Source organism: Salmo trutta, chromosome 4 (genome assembly GCF_901001165.1).
Source record: "Salmo trutta chromosome 4, fSalTru1.1, whole genome shotgun sequence".
NCBI classification, from domain to species: Eukaryota; Metazoa; Chordata; class Actinopteri; order Salmoniformes; family Salmonidae; genus Salmo; species Salmo trutta.
Window position 1 is genome coordinate 69702324 of NC_042960.1, and position 16679 is coordinate 69719002.

The 16679-nt window shown below is 45.2% G+C and overlaps 1 protein-coding gene across 1 annotated transcript; it reads left to right on the plus strand.

Moving 5' to 3' along the window:
- The first annotated feature begins 219 nt into the window (after window positions 1-219).
- Window positions 220-13694, plus strand: LOC115191436 (tripartite motif-containing protein 16). Its single transcript, XM_029749287.1, has 6 exons — window positions 220-876; window positions 1310-1405; window positions 9810-10043; window positions 12605-12764; window positions 12890-12949; window positions 13186-13694. Exons 1-6 carry the CDS (start codon window positions 280-282, stop codon window positions 13692-13694), a joined length of 1656 nt encoding a protein of 551 aa, XP_029605147.1. The 5' UTR covers window positions 220-279.
- The last annotated feature ends 2985 nt before the right edge of the window (window positions 13695-16679 follow it).

The following is a 16679-nucleotide window of genomic DNA, read 5'->3' on the forward strand; positions in this document are numbered from 1 at the left end:
CATTTGTTAGATTTATTCTATATTAAGGGCCCTAACCTAGGAACAAAAATATTTTTCTCCCTCTAGACGTTGTATGCAGATCTCTCTCTCTCCCTCCCTGCACCCCTCCTTCCCTTGTTCCCTCCCTCTAACCCCTCCTTCCCTTTAACCCCTCCCTCTAACCCCAGCCATCTGTCAGAACAAGGAAGTCCCTCCCATTCACAAACTCTCTTCTGTGGAAATGAAACTGATCTGAGTCTCTGTCTCGTCTCGTCTGTGTGAGAGTGAACAACCGTCCAAATGGCTCAGCAGGGAGTTCTGCTGGACCAGGACCAGTTCTGCTGTTCTGTCTGTCTGGATCTACTGAAGGAACCAGTCACCATCCCCTGTGGACACAGTTACTGTAGGAGCTGTATTGAGGACTGCTGGGATCAGGATGTTCTGAAAGGGGTCTATAGCTGTCCTCAGTGCAGACAGACCTTCACTTCAAGGCCTAATCTGAGGAAAAATAACATGTTGGCTGAGGTGGTGGAGAAACTGAAGAAGACAGGACTCCAGGCTGCTCCCCCTCCTGCTCTGTGCTATGCTGGACCTGGAGATGTGGTGTGTGATGTCTGCACTGGGACCAGAAAGCAGAAAGCCCTCATGTCCTGTCTGGCGTGTCTGGCCTCTTACTGTGACCCTCACCTCCAACCTCACTATGAATTTCCTGGTTTCAAGAAGCACAAGCTGGTCAAAGCCACCGCACAACTACAGGAGAAGATCTGCTCTCATCATGACAAACTGCTGGAGGTTTACTGTCATACCGATCAGCAGTGTATCTGTCTGATGTGTACAATGGATGAACATAAAGGCCATGATACAGTGTCAGCTGCAGCAGAGAGGACTGAGAAACAGGTAAGACCAGAACAACTTGTTGGTGACTGTCTGATAAACAAAGAATTAAAGATACAGTAGGAACTAAGGCTGTTTGAATATGAGATCATTCAAATGAAATGGATCCTCAGCAGAACAAATATGAACACAAACCTTGAGTGTATAGATATGTTAACCCAGATTCTCCAAATGTTTCACCATTTTCTAAAGTCAAACACTATTATCATTCTGAATACTCTTTTATGAGTCCAAAGTTCAGTCTCAACCCCTTAAAACATGTAGGTTGACTATAAAACTATATTCATTCACATAGCAATGTAATAATAACATTTTGGAAATGGACTTCCTCAATATTTGTATCCCTATCTTCTATGGGCCCTATGTCACATGACTATACTATTGATCTACTGGACTAATAAAGCTTGATAGCTCATTGAAGAGTGATTCTCCACAGAGGCAGCTGGGGATGAGTCAGCAGAAGGTCCAGCAGAGATTCCAGGAGAGAGAGAAGGAGCTGAAGGAGCTCCAACAGGCTGTGAAGTCTCTCAAGGTGAGTATTGTTGACCAGAGGAGACACACCATTTCACTTCTCTCCTCCAGTCAGAGAGAGGTAGAGGGGCCCCTCTCCAATCCCACTGAACTCACTGTTGGGAACAGGCTGTCTGGACCCCTTTCAGAGAATAGACTGCTAAATGTAACCGACGGGATATGAACCCAGGTCTACCGTGGGATAAACCAACATCTTGACCATTACATCAAGAGAACATTCCCTATTGGGCCGACACTGATTTAGAAGTCGCAGGCGGGGCTACCTCATCACATAACCATGAGTAACCATGACTGACTCATGTCCCCTGTACATTAACATGGAGCTCTCTCTCTCTCCATTCAATTCAAAGATCTTTATTGGCATGGGAAACATATCTTTACTATGCCAAAGCAAGTGAAGTAGATAATAAACAATCATGAATGAACAGTAAATATTACACAACATTTATTTTCAAAAGAATAGAAACATTTCAAATGTTATAATTCAAGAGCAAACAGAGAGAGCCGTGCACCAGACTGAATTCTGGAGGTGAAATGGAAATGAATGAGGGAGAGTTAAGTGAGGTAGAAGGTGTGGAGAAGAACTCAGAACCAGAGAAGTATTTGGTCATATGAGATTTGACTTCAGAAGAGTTCCAGGGTGTGTTGAGTGGTGGTGTCCCGTCCTCCCAGGTCGTTGGCATGGTGCAGGAGCAGATGGGGTCAAAGTAGTGGAATGGGGTAGTGGGTTTTTAATGAGTGTAGGGTTAGTTGGCATGGTGCAGGAGCAGATAGGGTCAAAGTAGTGGAATGGGGTAGTGGGATTTTAATGAGTGTAGGGTTAGTTGGCATGATGCAGGAGCAGATAGGGTCAAAGTAGTGGAATGGGTTAGTTGGAAGGGTGTTTTATTATTTGTATGACAAAGTAAAATAGATTTATATTATAGTCCAGTTGGGGGCGGTAATACAACATATTGGATGCCAACCGCCGTTAAACTCCAAAGAAGAAGAAACGTTATATTATGTCTATGTACAGTGTTGTAACGATGTCTCTCTCTCTCATTCCATCACTTTCGTGGTAGTTGGTTGTGTGGGTCTCTGGTTGTGAATGGGCTGCTGACAGACAATCGTTGATGGATATTTATAGAGCTCTGATCAGGACGACAATTGATTACGGGTGTATAGTTTATGGAACAGCAGCAAAGACTTAAGCTGGACAGAATCCAGTATATAGCTTTAAGGATATGTATTGGTGCATTTAAATCAACATCTGTATGTGTCTTACTAGTGGAGGCAGGTGAGATGCCTTTGGGTATACGGCGTAATAAATTGTCATTAGCTTATTGGGTTGCAAGGCTGTGAGGTTGAGCATCCCACTGCTACTGTTCTAGATGACTGTTGGGAATATACTAGTAGACAAGGCAGTGGTTTTGGTTGGACAGTTGTAGGTATCAATGTTATTATTGAGAAATGAGAGAATGGGTGTAGTAGTGAGATTCTGCTGGGTCCCAGCACATTCAGGTGTGGAAGGGAATGAAATTGTAGACCAGTTATCTAAAAGAGCTTTGAAACAAGATATAATATATATTAATGTTCCACTGGGTAGAGGTGAGGACAAATGTAAGATCAAAGACATTTTGATAGATGTGTGGCAGAAGTGATGGGGATTCTGGGCACAAGGGACGGCATTTACAGTGGGGGAAAAAAGTATTTAGTCAGCCACCAATTGTGCCAAAGTTCTCCCACTTAAAAAGATGAGAGAGGCCTGTAATTTTCATCATAGGTACACGTCAACTATGACAGACAAAATGAGGGAAAAAAAATTCTGAAAATCACATTGTAGGATTTTTAATGAATTTATTTGCAAATTATGGTGGAAAATAAGTATTTGGTCACCTACAAACAAGCAAGATTTCTGGCTCTCACAGACCTGTAACTTCTTCTTTAAGAAGCTCCTCTGTCCTCCACTCATTACCTGTATTAATGGCACCTGTTTGAACTTGTTATCAGTATAAAAGACACCTGTCCACAACCTCAAACAGTCACACTCCAAACTCCACTATGGCCAAGACCAAAGAGCTGTCAAAGGACACCAGAAACAAAATTGTAGACCTGCACCAGGCTGGGAAGACTGAATCTGCAATAGGTAAGCAGCTTGGTTAGAAGAAATCAACTGTGGGAGCAATTATTAGGAAATGGAAGACATACAAGACCACTGATAATCTCCCTCGATCTGGGGCTCCACGCAAGATCTCACCCCGTGGGGTCAAAATGATCACAAGAACGGTGAGCAAAAATCCCAGAACCACACGGGGGGACCTAGTGAATGACCTGCAGAGAGCTGGGACCAAAGTAACAAAGCCTACCATCAGTAACACACTACGCCGCCAGGGACTCAAATCCTGCAGTGCCAGACGTGTCCCCCTGCTTAAGCCAGTACATGTCCAGGCCCGTCTGAAGTTTGCTAGAGAGCATTTGGATGATCCAGAAGAGGATTGGGAGAATGTCATATGGTGAGATGAAACCAAAATAGAACTTTTTGGTAAAAACTCAACTCGTCGTGTTTGGAGGACAAAGAATGCTGAGTTGCATCCAAAGAACACCATACATACTGTGAAGCATGGGGGTGGAAACATCATGCTTTGGGGCTGTTTTTCTGCAAAGGGACCAGGACGACTGATCCGTGTAAAGGAAAGAATGAATGGGGCCATGTATCGTGAGATTTTGAGTGAAAACCTCCTTCCATCAGCAAGGGCATTGCAGATGAAACGTGGCTGGGTCTTTCAGCATGACAATGATCCCAAACACACCGCCCGGGCAACGAAGGAGTGGCTTCGTAAGAAGCATTTCAAGGTCCTGGAGTGGCCTAGCCAGTCTCCAGATCTCAACCCCATAGAAAATCTTTGGAGGGAGTTGAAAGTCCGTGTTGCCCAGCGACAGCCCCAAAACATCACTGCTCTAGAGGAGATCTGCATGGAGGAATAGGCCAAAATACCAGCAACAAACCTTGTGAAGACTTACAGAAAACGTTTGACCTGTGTCAATGCCAACAAAGGGTATATAACAAAGTATTGAGATAAACTTTCGTTATTGGCCAAATACTTATTTTCCACCATAATTTGCAAATAAATTCATTAAAAATCCTACAATGTGATTTTCTGGATTTTTTTTCTCATTTTGTCTGTCATAGTTGACGTGTACCTATGATGAAAATTACAGGCCTCTCTCATTTTTTTAAGTGGGAGAACTTGCACAATTGGTGGCTGACTAAATACTTTTTTGCCCCACTGTATATGTCCTCTAAAGGTCGGTGTACCAAGGTTCAAAGGTCAGATTAGGAAGGAAGAGGTGGTGTTTACTCGATTTTGTTTAGGACATTGCACATTGAACTGGTCCTTACATCTGGTTGGCAGCATGTGAATGGTTTGTGTCTGGAAGGTATTGTCAATGAAACGGTGGACCATGTGTTGTTATATTGTTGTAAGGATGTTGAAGAGAGGGAAAGATTGAAGTGTAGGGTCATTGAGGTTGGATGGGGTTGGGGGGTTGGAAGGGATTTGGGGGATGGGGGAGGGTCTATTAGAAGTTAGTAGGACTCTTTTTTATTTTCTCAGAAGTACTGAGTTAGGTAGGAGGATTTAGAAATGGTGTAAACCGTGATTGAACACACTCCAGCACAGTAGGTGGCACCATGCATCTTTAACGTTGGTTTGCGGACCACCATTATATCATAGAAGAAGAAGGTGTTGTGTGAGGGTTTTGTGGTTCCTGAGGAGGGCTACTATTCTTTTAGCGTATTTTCCAAATGTATTTTGTAGTTGTTAAGGGTTTATCGGTTAGAGTTGAGGGGGGAGTAGGGTAGTTTGTTTGGGAGGTGTGATGTCCTCAACCGAGTGGAGAAGAAACGCTGTCTCTTCAGGTGTGTTCTGGAGAATGGTGTGGAGGAATTATTGATCATGGTCGGTGAACAGGTGGGAGAGGAACATATACACTCTGTATCCAGAATGAACAAGATGGTGGTTGTTGTAATGTAAAAGGTGAGTCTTGTTACCCGGCTAGTTACCAGTATGATTTATGTGAGGGGGGTGTTGGTGCTGATTTCAACAAGAGTAGTGGTGTCTAATCTGCCTCCGTTTATTACGGACGAACAGATCCGTAAAGAGTTGCTTCGTTTTGGTCAATTTACAAGTGGTTTTCTCAACTAAATTCAAGGTTAAACAGGGGAGGGGTGGTACACAGGGTTTGTTAGCACAGATAGTGTGGACCTTTTGAAATAATATTTTCTGATGAAACTATCCGCCAAGGAGCCCAGTGATATAATATTGATGTATATATATATATATATATATAATATTAGCATATGTCCCAGCTGTTTGCTGTGGGTTTGAAGTAATTCTCTTCCAGACCACGTTAACCTTGTAGGTTTACCTCAGGTAACTTATTATTAACTAGGTTACAGCTACTTGGTGAGGATGCTCACTGTTCACCTGGTTACACGTTGTAGTGACCTACAGTGTTAGTGAGTAGAACAGATGGTTGGTGCAAAGACATCAAACGTTAAACATGTTTAAACAGATTTTATTTCAGAAAAAGGTTTAAAACCTAAACAAAACGTATGTCCCTGTCCTCTTGTTCAAGATGTGGCCGATTTAAACAGATATGTTGTTTCTAAATGGCTGCTGGGTAATATGATAATCGTTGAAATCTGTTGGTTCGTAGGCATCAAATAGAGAGAATGCTGCGCAGGTTCACTGAGTTGTAAACCAAATGGATAGGTGGAGCTCATTGATTTGTAGCTCTGACACAGTTGCTACCTCAGATTATGAGTCTATCAAGTGTGGTGAATGAGGTATGTAGAACCCACAGAAGACCACAGGGAGGAGCAAGAGAGATATAAACCCATACAGTTTATCTCTTTAAATACCCTGAACCTAACAATCAATCAAATGTATTTATGAAGCCCTTTTTACATCAGCAGATGTCACAAAGTGCTGTACAGAAACTCTAACCCTACGAATAACCTATTTTAGCCTGAACCCTAATTCTAGGGTAGGGTAGCCTACAACTATTTTAGTAATAATATTATGTTAGTAAATACCTTTTTACTACTAAATAACATGTATTTTTTTAAATAAAACCTTTGTAAGCATTTGCTTTTTATTAGTTATTTTATTATATTTATTATTGCAAGGCAGAACACATAAACTAGACTCATTTGTTTCATATGTTAAATGTGGTTTGAACTGGGTGACATAGTAACCTCTATGTGAAAGTCCAGTAATTGGCGTGGGATAGGTGGGGCAGGTTTGAGACTGATCTCTCTAATTAAATACACTTTAATTCTCAGCTGCCTCACCAATGTCTTTACGTGAATGAATAACTTAATTGGTAAATATTTCCAATAGATGGCAGCATAAGACCACGAAGCATCAGTTATAGGCTACAAGCAGCAATATGATTGACATAAAATATCATGCAACCAAAGACTGTCCCATGATTTTCTAAAATGGTCACTCATTACTTTACAGTTAGCTATATATCTCTTGTTAGTCCTGTGTTGCTTTTGGGTGATCAAAACAATATTAACTATAGCAGGTATTGAACCCTGGTCAAAATACCAACAAACAGCCAAACGCTCTAACCACTAGACTACCTGCTGCCCAGCCAAACGCTCTAACCACTAGACTACCTGCTGCCCGGCCAAACGCTCTAACCACTAGACCACCTGCTGCCGGCCAAACGCTCTAACCACTAGACTACCTGCTGTCCGGCCAAACACTCTAACCACTAGACTACCTGCCACCTCTACGCTCTAACCACTAGACTACCTGCTGTCCGGCCCAACGCTCTAACCACTAGACTACCTGCTGCCCGGCCGAACACTCTAACCACTAGGCTACCTGCCACCTCTACACTCTAACCACTAGACTACCTGCCACCTCTACACTCTAACCACTAGACTACCTGCCACCTCTACACTCTAACCACTAGGCTACCTGTCACCTCTACACTCTAACCACTAGACTACCTGCCACCTCTACACTCTAACCACTAGACTACCTGCCACCTCTACACTCTAACCACTAGACTACCTGCTGCCCAGCCAAACGCTCTAACCACTAGACTACCTGCCACCTCTACACTCTAACCACTAGACTACCTGTCACCTCTACACTCTAACCACTAGACTACCTGCCACCTCTACACTCTAACCACTAGACTACCTGCTGCCCGGCCGAACCCTCTAACCACTAGACTACCTGCCACCTCTACACTCTAACCACTAGGCTACCTGTCACCTCTACACTCTAACCACTAGACTACCTGCCACCTCTACACTCTAACCACTAGACTACCTGCCACCTCTACACTCTAACCACTAGACTACCTGCTGCCCAGCCAAACGCTCTAACCACTAGACTACCTGCCACCTCTACACTCTAACCACTAGACTACCTGTCACCTCTACACTCTAACCACTAGACTACCTGCCACCTCTACACTCTAACCACTAGGCTACCTGCCACCTCTACACTCTAACCACTAGACTACCTGTCACCTCTACACTCTAACCACTAGACTACCTGCCACCTCTACACTCTAACCACTAGACTACCTGCCACCTCTACACTCTAACCACTAGACTACCTGCCACCTCTACACTCTAACCACTAGACTACCTGCCACCTCTACACTCTAACCACTAGACTACCTGCCACCTCTACACTCTAACCACTAGACTACCTACCACCTCTACACTCTAACCACTAGACTACCTGCCACCTCTACACTCTAACCACTAGGCTACCTGTCACCTCTACACTCTAACCACTAGACTACCTGCCACCTCTACACTCTAACCACTAGACTACCTGTCACCTCTACACTCTAACCACTAGACTACCTGCCACCTCTACACTCTAACCACTAGACTACCTGCCACCTCTACACTCTAACCACTAGACTACCTGTCACCTCTACACTCTAACCACTAGACTACCTGCCACCTCTACACTCTAACCACTAGACTACCTGCCACCTCTACACTCTAACCACTAGACTACCTGCCACCTCTACACTCTAACCACTAGACTACCTGCCACCTCTACACTCTAACCACTAGACTACCTGCCACCTCTACACTCTAACCACTAGACTACCTACCACCTCTACACTCTAACCACTAGACTACCTGCCACCTCTACACTCTAACCACTAGGCTACCTGTCACCTCTACACTCTAACCACTAGACTACCTGCCACCTCTACACTCTAACCACTAGACTACCTGCCACCTCTACACTCTAACCACTAGGCTACCTGCCACCTCTACACTCTAACCACTAGACTACCTGCCACCTCTACACTCTAACCACTATTCTTAATGTGACAGGTAGTCAGTCTATTTCTACAATTATCTGTTTTTAACCACCAGATTACAAACCACTAAATGTTAAACACAAAGTCAAATGGTGGTAGATAAATGGTAAGCTGGTTAAATAAAAGACTGCTGTTATAACTTTCAGACTGACATTGTTTTGGGGAAATAGGGACATGTCTATTTCTCCAATTATCTGTAATAGATGTATTTATTTTAATGGTTTGAAGTTCTACACCATTTTAATCAGGATAACCTATTATTTCTAATGATGTAAGTTTGAGCAGCTTGGTTATGGTATGTCTGTTTATTTCACAAAATATCTCACAATGTGTAAATTTAGATGTTTTCATGTCAGACACCATTTTAATCAGGAGAATCTCCTCTTTCTAATGACATAAGGTTGGGCAGCGTCCTCTGCTGTCATCGATCACTAGACCAGAAATAGTCAGAAGTTGCCTGTTTTTTCCTACTTCCTGGTAATGCAGACATAAACACACTTGGCACCATCGAGGTGCGGATGTTTACTTTCTACACCAGTTGTTATTTTTCAGTTTGGTCCTAAGAACAGGTTTTAGTGGTAGAATAAAAAGGTAGACATTTTTTGGTGCCATTTAGGGGAAATGGAATTCTAAGGATCATTCCAGTCAGAAGAGGCTCTGTGAAGGTTCGTTTCAATTCATTTGCTACGGCCTCGCTAGTGATCCAGCTCAGACAACGTTCTTTGGCCGTTTTGACTCGTTCTATTGTCCAGCCTACTAGGACTCAGGGGACAGAGGCTGGGTCTAGCTCTGCTACGGGGCAGGCTACTGGAGGGGGGACCAGGAGGGAGGAGAGTAGAGCAGGGCCAAGCGGTGTTCTGTACCTGCCTGTCCAGGAGGGGGGACAAGGCCTAGTGGACCTGGAGAGCAGGGTGGCAGCGTTCTGACTCAATGAGGTGCAGAGGCTACTGTACCTACTGTCTCTCTCTCTCTCTCTCTCTCTCTCTCTGTCTCTCTCTGTGCCTCTGTCTCTCTCTCTCTGTCTCTCTGTCTCTCTCTCTCAACAGCGCTCTGCACAGGCAGCAGTGGAGGACAGTGATCAGATCTTTACTGAGCTGATCCGCTCCATTGAGAGAAGGAGCTCTGAGGTGAAGGAGCTGATCAGAGCCCAAGAGAAGGCTCAAGTGAGTCAAGCTGAAGGACTCCTGGAGCAACTGAAGCAGGAGATAGCTGAGCTGAGGAAGAGAAGCACTGAGCTGGAGCAGCTCTCACACACAGAGGATCACATCCATTTCCTCCAGGTAACTAAACTGTCTTGTTACAAGTGATATGAAATTAACTTAATGTGAAACTATTCATCTCAATCATTATGTTGTCCTGTCTCTCTCTCTGTCCGTCCCTCTCTCTCTCTCTGTCCGTCCCTCTCTCTCTCTCTGTCCGTCCCTCTCTCTCTCTCTGTCCGTCCCTCTCTCTCTCTCTGTCCGTCCCTCTCTCTCTCTCTGTCCGTCCTCTCTCTCTCTCTGTCCGTCCCTCTCTCTCTCTGTCCGTCCCTCTCTCTCTCTGTCCGTCCCTCTCTCTCTGTCCGTCCCTCTCTCTCTGTCCCTCTCTCCGCTCTCTGTCCTCTCTCTCTCTCTCTGGTCCCTCTCTCTCTCTCGCTGTCTCATCTCTGTGTCCGCTCTCTCTCTCTCTCTCTCTGCTGTGTCTCTCTCTCTCTCTCTCTCTCTCTCTCTGTGTGTCTCTCTCTCTCTCTGTGTCTCTCTCTCCTCTCTGTGTCCCTCTCTCTCTCTTCTCTCTGTGTCTCTCTTCTCTCTCTCTCTCTCTCTTGTTTCCCTCTCTCTTGTTGTCCCTCTCTCTCTGTGTCCCTCTCTCTTTGTCCCTCTCTCTGTGTCCCTCTCTCTCTCCTCTCTCTCTCTCTCTCTCTCTCTGTGTCTCTCTCTCTCTCTGTGTCTCTCTCTCTCTCTGTCCCTCTCTCTCTCTCTGTCCCTCTCTCTCTCTCTGTCCTCTCTCTCTCTGTCCCCTTCTCTCTCTGTCCCTCTCTCTCTCTGTCCCTCTTCTCTCTCTGTCCCTCTCTCTCTCTCTCTCGTCCTCTCTCTCTCTCTCTCTCTGTCCCTCTCTCTCTCTCTCTTGTCCCTCTCTCTCTCTCTCTGTCCCTCTCTCTCTGTCCCTCTCTCTCTCTCTCTCTCTCTCTCTCTGTGTCCCTCTCTCTCTTTGTCCCTCTCTCTCTTTGTCCCTCTCTCTGTGTCACTCTCTCTGTGTCCCTCTCTGTGTCCCTCTCTGTGTCTCAATCTCTCTCTCTCTGTCCCTCGTTGTCCCTCCCTCTCTCTGTGTCCTCTCTGTGTCCCTCTCTCTCTCTCTGTGTCTCTCTCTCTCTCTGTGTCTCTCTCTCTCTCTGTGTCTCTCTCTCTCTCTGTTCTCTCTCTCTCTGTCCCTCTCTCTCTCTCTCTGTCCCTCTCTCTCTCTGTCCCTCTCTCTCTCTCTGTCCCTCTCTCTCTCTCTCTGTGTGTCTCTCTCTCTCTGTCCCTCTCCTCTCTCTCTCTGTCCCTCTCTCTCTCTCTCTCTCTCTCTCTGTCCCTCTCTCTCTCTCTCTCTCTCTCTGTCCCTCTCTCTCTCTCCTCTGTCCTCTTCTCTCTCTCTCTCTGTCCCTCTCTCTCTCTCTCTGTCCCTCTCTCTCTCTCTCTCTCTCTGTCCCTCTCTCTCTCTCTCTCTCTCTGTCCCTCTCTCTCTCTCTCTCTCTCTGTCCCTCTCTCTCGCTCTCTGTCCCTCTCTCTCGCTCTCTGTCCCTCTCTCTCTCTCTCTCTCTCTCTCTGTCCCTCTCTCTCTCTCTCTCTCTGTCCCTCTCTCTCTCTCTCTCTGTCCCTCTCTCTGTCCCTCTCTCTCTCTCTCTCTCTCTCTCTCTGTCCCTCTCCTCTCTCTCTCTGTCCGTCTCTCTCTCTCTCTGTCCCTCTCTCTCTCTCTCTCTCTCTGTCCCTCTCTCTCTCTCTGCCCCTCTCTCTCTCTGTGTCCCTCTCTCTGTGTCCCTCTCTCTCTCTCTGTGTCTCTCTCTCTCTCTGTGTGTCTCTCTCTCTCTCTGTGTGTCTCTCTCTCTCTGTGTCCCTCTCTCTCTCTGTGTCCCTCTCTCTCTTTGTCCCTCTCTCTCTTTGTCCCTCTCTCTCTTTGTCCCTCTCTCTCTTTGTCCCTCTCTCTCTTTGTCCTTCTCTCTCTTTGTCCCTCTTTGCCCCTCTCTCTCTTTGTCCCTCTTTGTCCCTCTCTCTCTTTGTCCCTCTCTCTCTTTGTCCTTCTCTCTCTTTGTCCCTCTTTGCCCCTCTCTCTCTTTGTCCCTCTTTGTCCCTCTCTCTCTTTGTCCCTCTTTGTCCCTCTCTCTCTTTGTCCCTCTTTGTCCCTCTCTCTCTTTGTCCCTCTCTCTCTTTGTCCCTCTTTGTCTCTCTCTGTGTCCCCCTCTCTCTCTGTGTGTCCCTCTCTCCCTCTGTGTCCCTCTCTCCCTCAGTGTCCCTCTCTCCCTCTGTGTCCCTCTCTCCCTCTGTGTCCCCCTGTCTCTCTGTGTCCCCCTGTCTCTCTCTCTGTCCCTCTGTCCCTCTCTCTCTGTCCCCCTCTCTCGGTGCTCTCTCTGTCCCTCTCTCTCGGTGCTCTCTGTGTCCCTCTGTCCCTCTCTCTGTGTCCCTTTGTCCCTCTCTCTGTGTTCCCCCTCTTTCTGGGTCTCTCTGTCCCCCTGTCTCTCTCTCTCTTTCGCTCTCTCTCTCTGTCTCTCTGTCTCTCTGTCTCTCTGTCTCTCTGTCTCTGTCTCTGTCTCTGTCTCTGTCTCTCTCTCTCTCTCTCTCTCTCTCTCTCTCTCTCTCTCTCTCTCTCTCTCTCTCTCTCTCTCCAGAGTTATCAGTCTCTCTCCAGTATCAGTGTATCTTCAGACTTACCCAGCATCGTTGTCCGTCCTCTTCAGTACTTTGGAGATGTGAGTAAGACTGTGTCTGAACTGAGAGAGAAACTAGAAGACTTCCTTAAAGGAGAATGGACCAAGATCTCCACTACAGGTGTGTTGAAAACAATAAGAACATCAACTTTAGACCATTGAAAGTTCCCTACTAGTCATATACATGTGGAATATGGTATGATGATAACATTCCCTCTCTCTGTCAATGTGTTTGTGTGTCTGTAGTGAATATAGTGGATGTTGTACTGCCTCCAGAGCCCAAGACCAGAGAACAGTTGTTACAATGTGAGTCTCTTTATTGTGAAGTAACTAACAGTCTCTTTTTACTGACACTCCTAACAATCCCTCTAGAAATATATAGCAATAGTAGATCTAATCAAAGACTGGGTATCTATCTGACTCCTCATGTTTCTCTGATTTGATCTCTGCTGTGCTCTAATCAAAGACAGGGTAGATACAGTTTCTGACTTAACTTATTGTTCTGACTCCCCTCATTGGTCTCTGCTCTGCTCTTCTCCCAGATTCCTGTCAGCTCACACTGGACCAAAACACAGCACACACACACCTCTCTCTGTCTGAAGGGAACAGAAAGGTGACCTGTACAGACCAAGACCAACCATATCCTGACCATCCAGACAGATTCACCAACTGGTACCAGGTTCTGTGTAGAGAGGGTCTGTCTGGACGCTGTTACTGGGAGGTGGAGTGGAGTGGTAATGTTTTTACAGCAGTCTCATATAAAGACATCAGCAGAACAGAGACAGGTAATATATTTGGATTCAATAACAAGTCCTGGAGTTTACAGTACTATAGAGGTAGTTATTGGTTCAGACACAATAATGTTGAGACTAAAGTATCAGGCCCTCAGTCCTCCAGAGTAGGAGTGTACCTGGATCACAAGGCAGGTACTCTGTCCTTCTACAGTGTCTCTGACACAATGACCCTCCTCCACAGAGTCCAGACCACATTCACTCAGCCCCTCTATCCTGGGTTTAGTCTTACTGGTACTGCTGAGCTGGTTAAACTGTAGTAGGGTCCACATAGATACTAGTCATGCTGGTGTAGTCTATAGCTGAGCTGGTTAAACTGTAGTAGGGTCCACATAGATACCAGTCATGCTGGTGTAGTCTATAGCTGAGCTGGTTAAACTGTAGTAGGGTCCACATAGATACTAGTCATGCTGGTGTAGTCTATAGCTGAGCTGGTTAAACTGTAGTAGGGTCCACATAGATACTAGTCACGCTGGTGTAGTCTATAGCTGAGCTGGTTAAACTGTAGTAGGGTCCACATAGATACTAGTCATGCTGGTGTAGTCTATAGCTGAGCTGGTTAAACTGTAGTAGGGTCCACATAGATACTAGTCATGCTGGTGTAGTCTATAGCTGAGCTGGTTAAACTGTAGTAGGGTCCACATAGATACTAGTCATGCTGGTGTAGTCTATAGCTGAGCTGGTTAAACTGTAGTAGGGTCCACATAGATACTAGTCATGCTGGTGTAGTCTATAGCTGAGCTGGTTAAACTGTAGTAGGGTCCACATAGATACTAGTCACGCTGGTGTAGTCTATAGCTGAGCTGGTTAAACTGTAGTAGGGTCCACATAGATACTAGTCACGCTGGTGTAGTCTATAGCTGAGCTGGTTAAACTGTAGTAGGGTCCACATAGATACTAGTCATGCTGGTGTAGTCTATAGCTGAGCTGGTTAAACTGTAGTAGGGTCCACATAGATACTAGTCATGCTGGTGTAGTCTATAGCTGAGCTGGTTAAACTGTAGTAGGGTCCACATAGATACTAGTCATGCTGGTGTAGTCTATAGCTGAGCTGGTTAAACTGTAGTAGGGTCCACATAGTAATGAATCATGATGTATGGTGTTGATGTATATTGGTTGTCATTCAGATCCATTGATATGTTTTCTCAGTTGGTTCTCTGTCTCTATGTAATTGTCCTCAGTATCATTGATCAGCTTGTAGGCTCGGCCCTAATCAATGTGTTCTCTGTCACCTGGAGCTGCATGGAAAATGGTCCAGGAACAAAAGGACAATTCAGGACTAGTCAGCCCACTACAAGCTGGAATCACTTACTTTCTACTAAAGTATATGGTCTGGTTTCCCAGACACAGATTAATCCTAGTCCTGGACTAAAAAGCATGTTCAATGTAGATGTCCAGGAAACCGGCCCTAAATATGTCATCTTTCATCCTCCCATACTGCTCAGTCCAGCAACATTAAACCTGTCCAGCAGGTGGTGTTATTGACCAAACAATAAAACCAGCAGATATCTTGACTTGCCACTCAGTATATCAGTAATGTTCAGAATAGTACTTTAATATCATTGGAGATTGATGGTCTTTTTAATCCACTATCCAGAGTCAGGAACAGATGAAGTGAGGTCTGCTACTGTTCAGTGATTAAATATGATTTATGGTGATGGGAAATAAAAAAATACAACACTAAACTTCATCTAGTAATAGTTTTCCTTTGTTATTTATTCCAAGGTGTGTCTTTAACTTGTAAATGGATTGTGTGGAGGTGAGCTAGTGGTGTGGGTGAATATTCCAGTTGTGTTTAGGCATCTTCACGTCTGACATCCCCCAGTTCTGTTCAGACCCATTGAACTGGGTCACATTCTAAATGCTGACATATTCCCTCATCTCCACAACTTTACCTGATTCTCTCTCTCCTCTCTCCTCTCTCTCTCTCTCTCTCTCTCTCTCTCTCAGCAGACAACCTCAATATGTTTTAGTTCCTGTCGTTATCAGAACACATGGGGTGTGTCCCAATTATCTCCTTTCTCTCTAAGTGTGAACTTGTCCACCTCCCTTCATGTATTTAAAGGAAATGACTGGTATATGTAAACTCCCTCTACTCCATGTCAACACCAATCCAATGCTTTTACACTTGTGAGGAGTAGTGAAAGAAAGCTCCACTTCAGGAGGAAGGAGAGATTATTGGGACGCCCCCATGGAGAGATGATAGAGGGATGTGAAAGAGGAGAGAGGTAATGGTTGTACTCCCCCATGGAGAGATGATAGAGGGATGTGAAAGAGGAGAGAGGTAATGGTTGTACTCCCCCATGGAGAGATGATAGAGGGATGTGAAAGAGGAGAGAGGTAATGGTTGTACTCACCCATGGAGAGATGATAGAGGGATGTGAAAGAGGAGAGAGGTAATGGTTGTACTCCCCCATGGAGAGATGATAGAGAGATGTGAAAGAGGAGAGAGGTAATGGTTGTACTCCCCCATGGAGAGATGATAGAGGGATGTGAAAGAGGAGAGAGGTAATGGTTGTACTCCCCCATGGAGAGATGATAGAGGGATGTGAAAGAGGAGAGAGGTAATGGTTGTACTCCCCCATGGAGAGATGATAGAGGGATGTGAAAGAGGAGAGAGGTAATGGTTGTACTCCCCCATGGAGAGATGATAGAGGGATGTGAAAGAGGAGAGAGGTAATGGTTGGACTTGAATACCTTGAGCATTTCCTTTAGTCTTCCAGGTGGGTGAGGTTTGTTTGTACAACATTAATAAGAATTTAAGCTTTCAGACACTTATATGTACCAATATTTGTTTCTCTAAGATCTGCGATCTTGACATAACACGCTGCATGATTTACAACTGTCCCGTTAACAGCATGCATATCCCTTAAGACAATCAGAAATCAGACATTGAGGCGAGTGGTGTACATGGTGAGATAAGACAATCAGAAATCAGACATTGCCAAATGGTAACTTTCCTACATATTTCCTACATCTGAATGCATTCTGGAGAGAGACGCACCGTAACTTCACCCACCTCCCCTTCTTCTTGATTCAAAATGTTACATTATACTCATGACACATTATCTTCACACGTGTTTAAGGCGCTTTTCACTGACAGTCGCCACTCAACTACACCTACTGCCCACTACCCAAATCGTAGGCTTCCCAAACACACTGGGGGGATTTGAAACAATCCACAGCAATTTATTTAAAGAAGTGAATGGTCCTCTGTGGCTAAGTCATGCTCCCTGGTGAAGTAT

Coding starts and splice junctions, on each gene's coding strand:
- LOC115191436 (XM_029749287.1), top strand. CDS start 280: ATGGCTCAGCAGGGAGTTCTGCTGGACCAGGACCAGTTCTGCTGTTCT. Junction 877..1,309: donor CAGAGAGGACTGAGAAACAG/GTAAGACCAGAA, acceptor GATTCTCCACAG/AGGCAGCTGGGGATGAGTCA. Junction 12,950..13,185: donor CAGAGAACAGTTGTTACAAT/GTGAGTCTCTTT, acceptor CTCTTCTCCCAG/ATTCCTGTCAGCTCACACTG.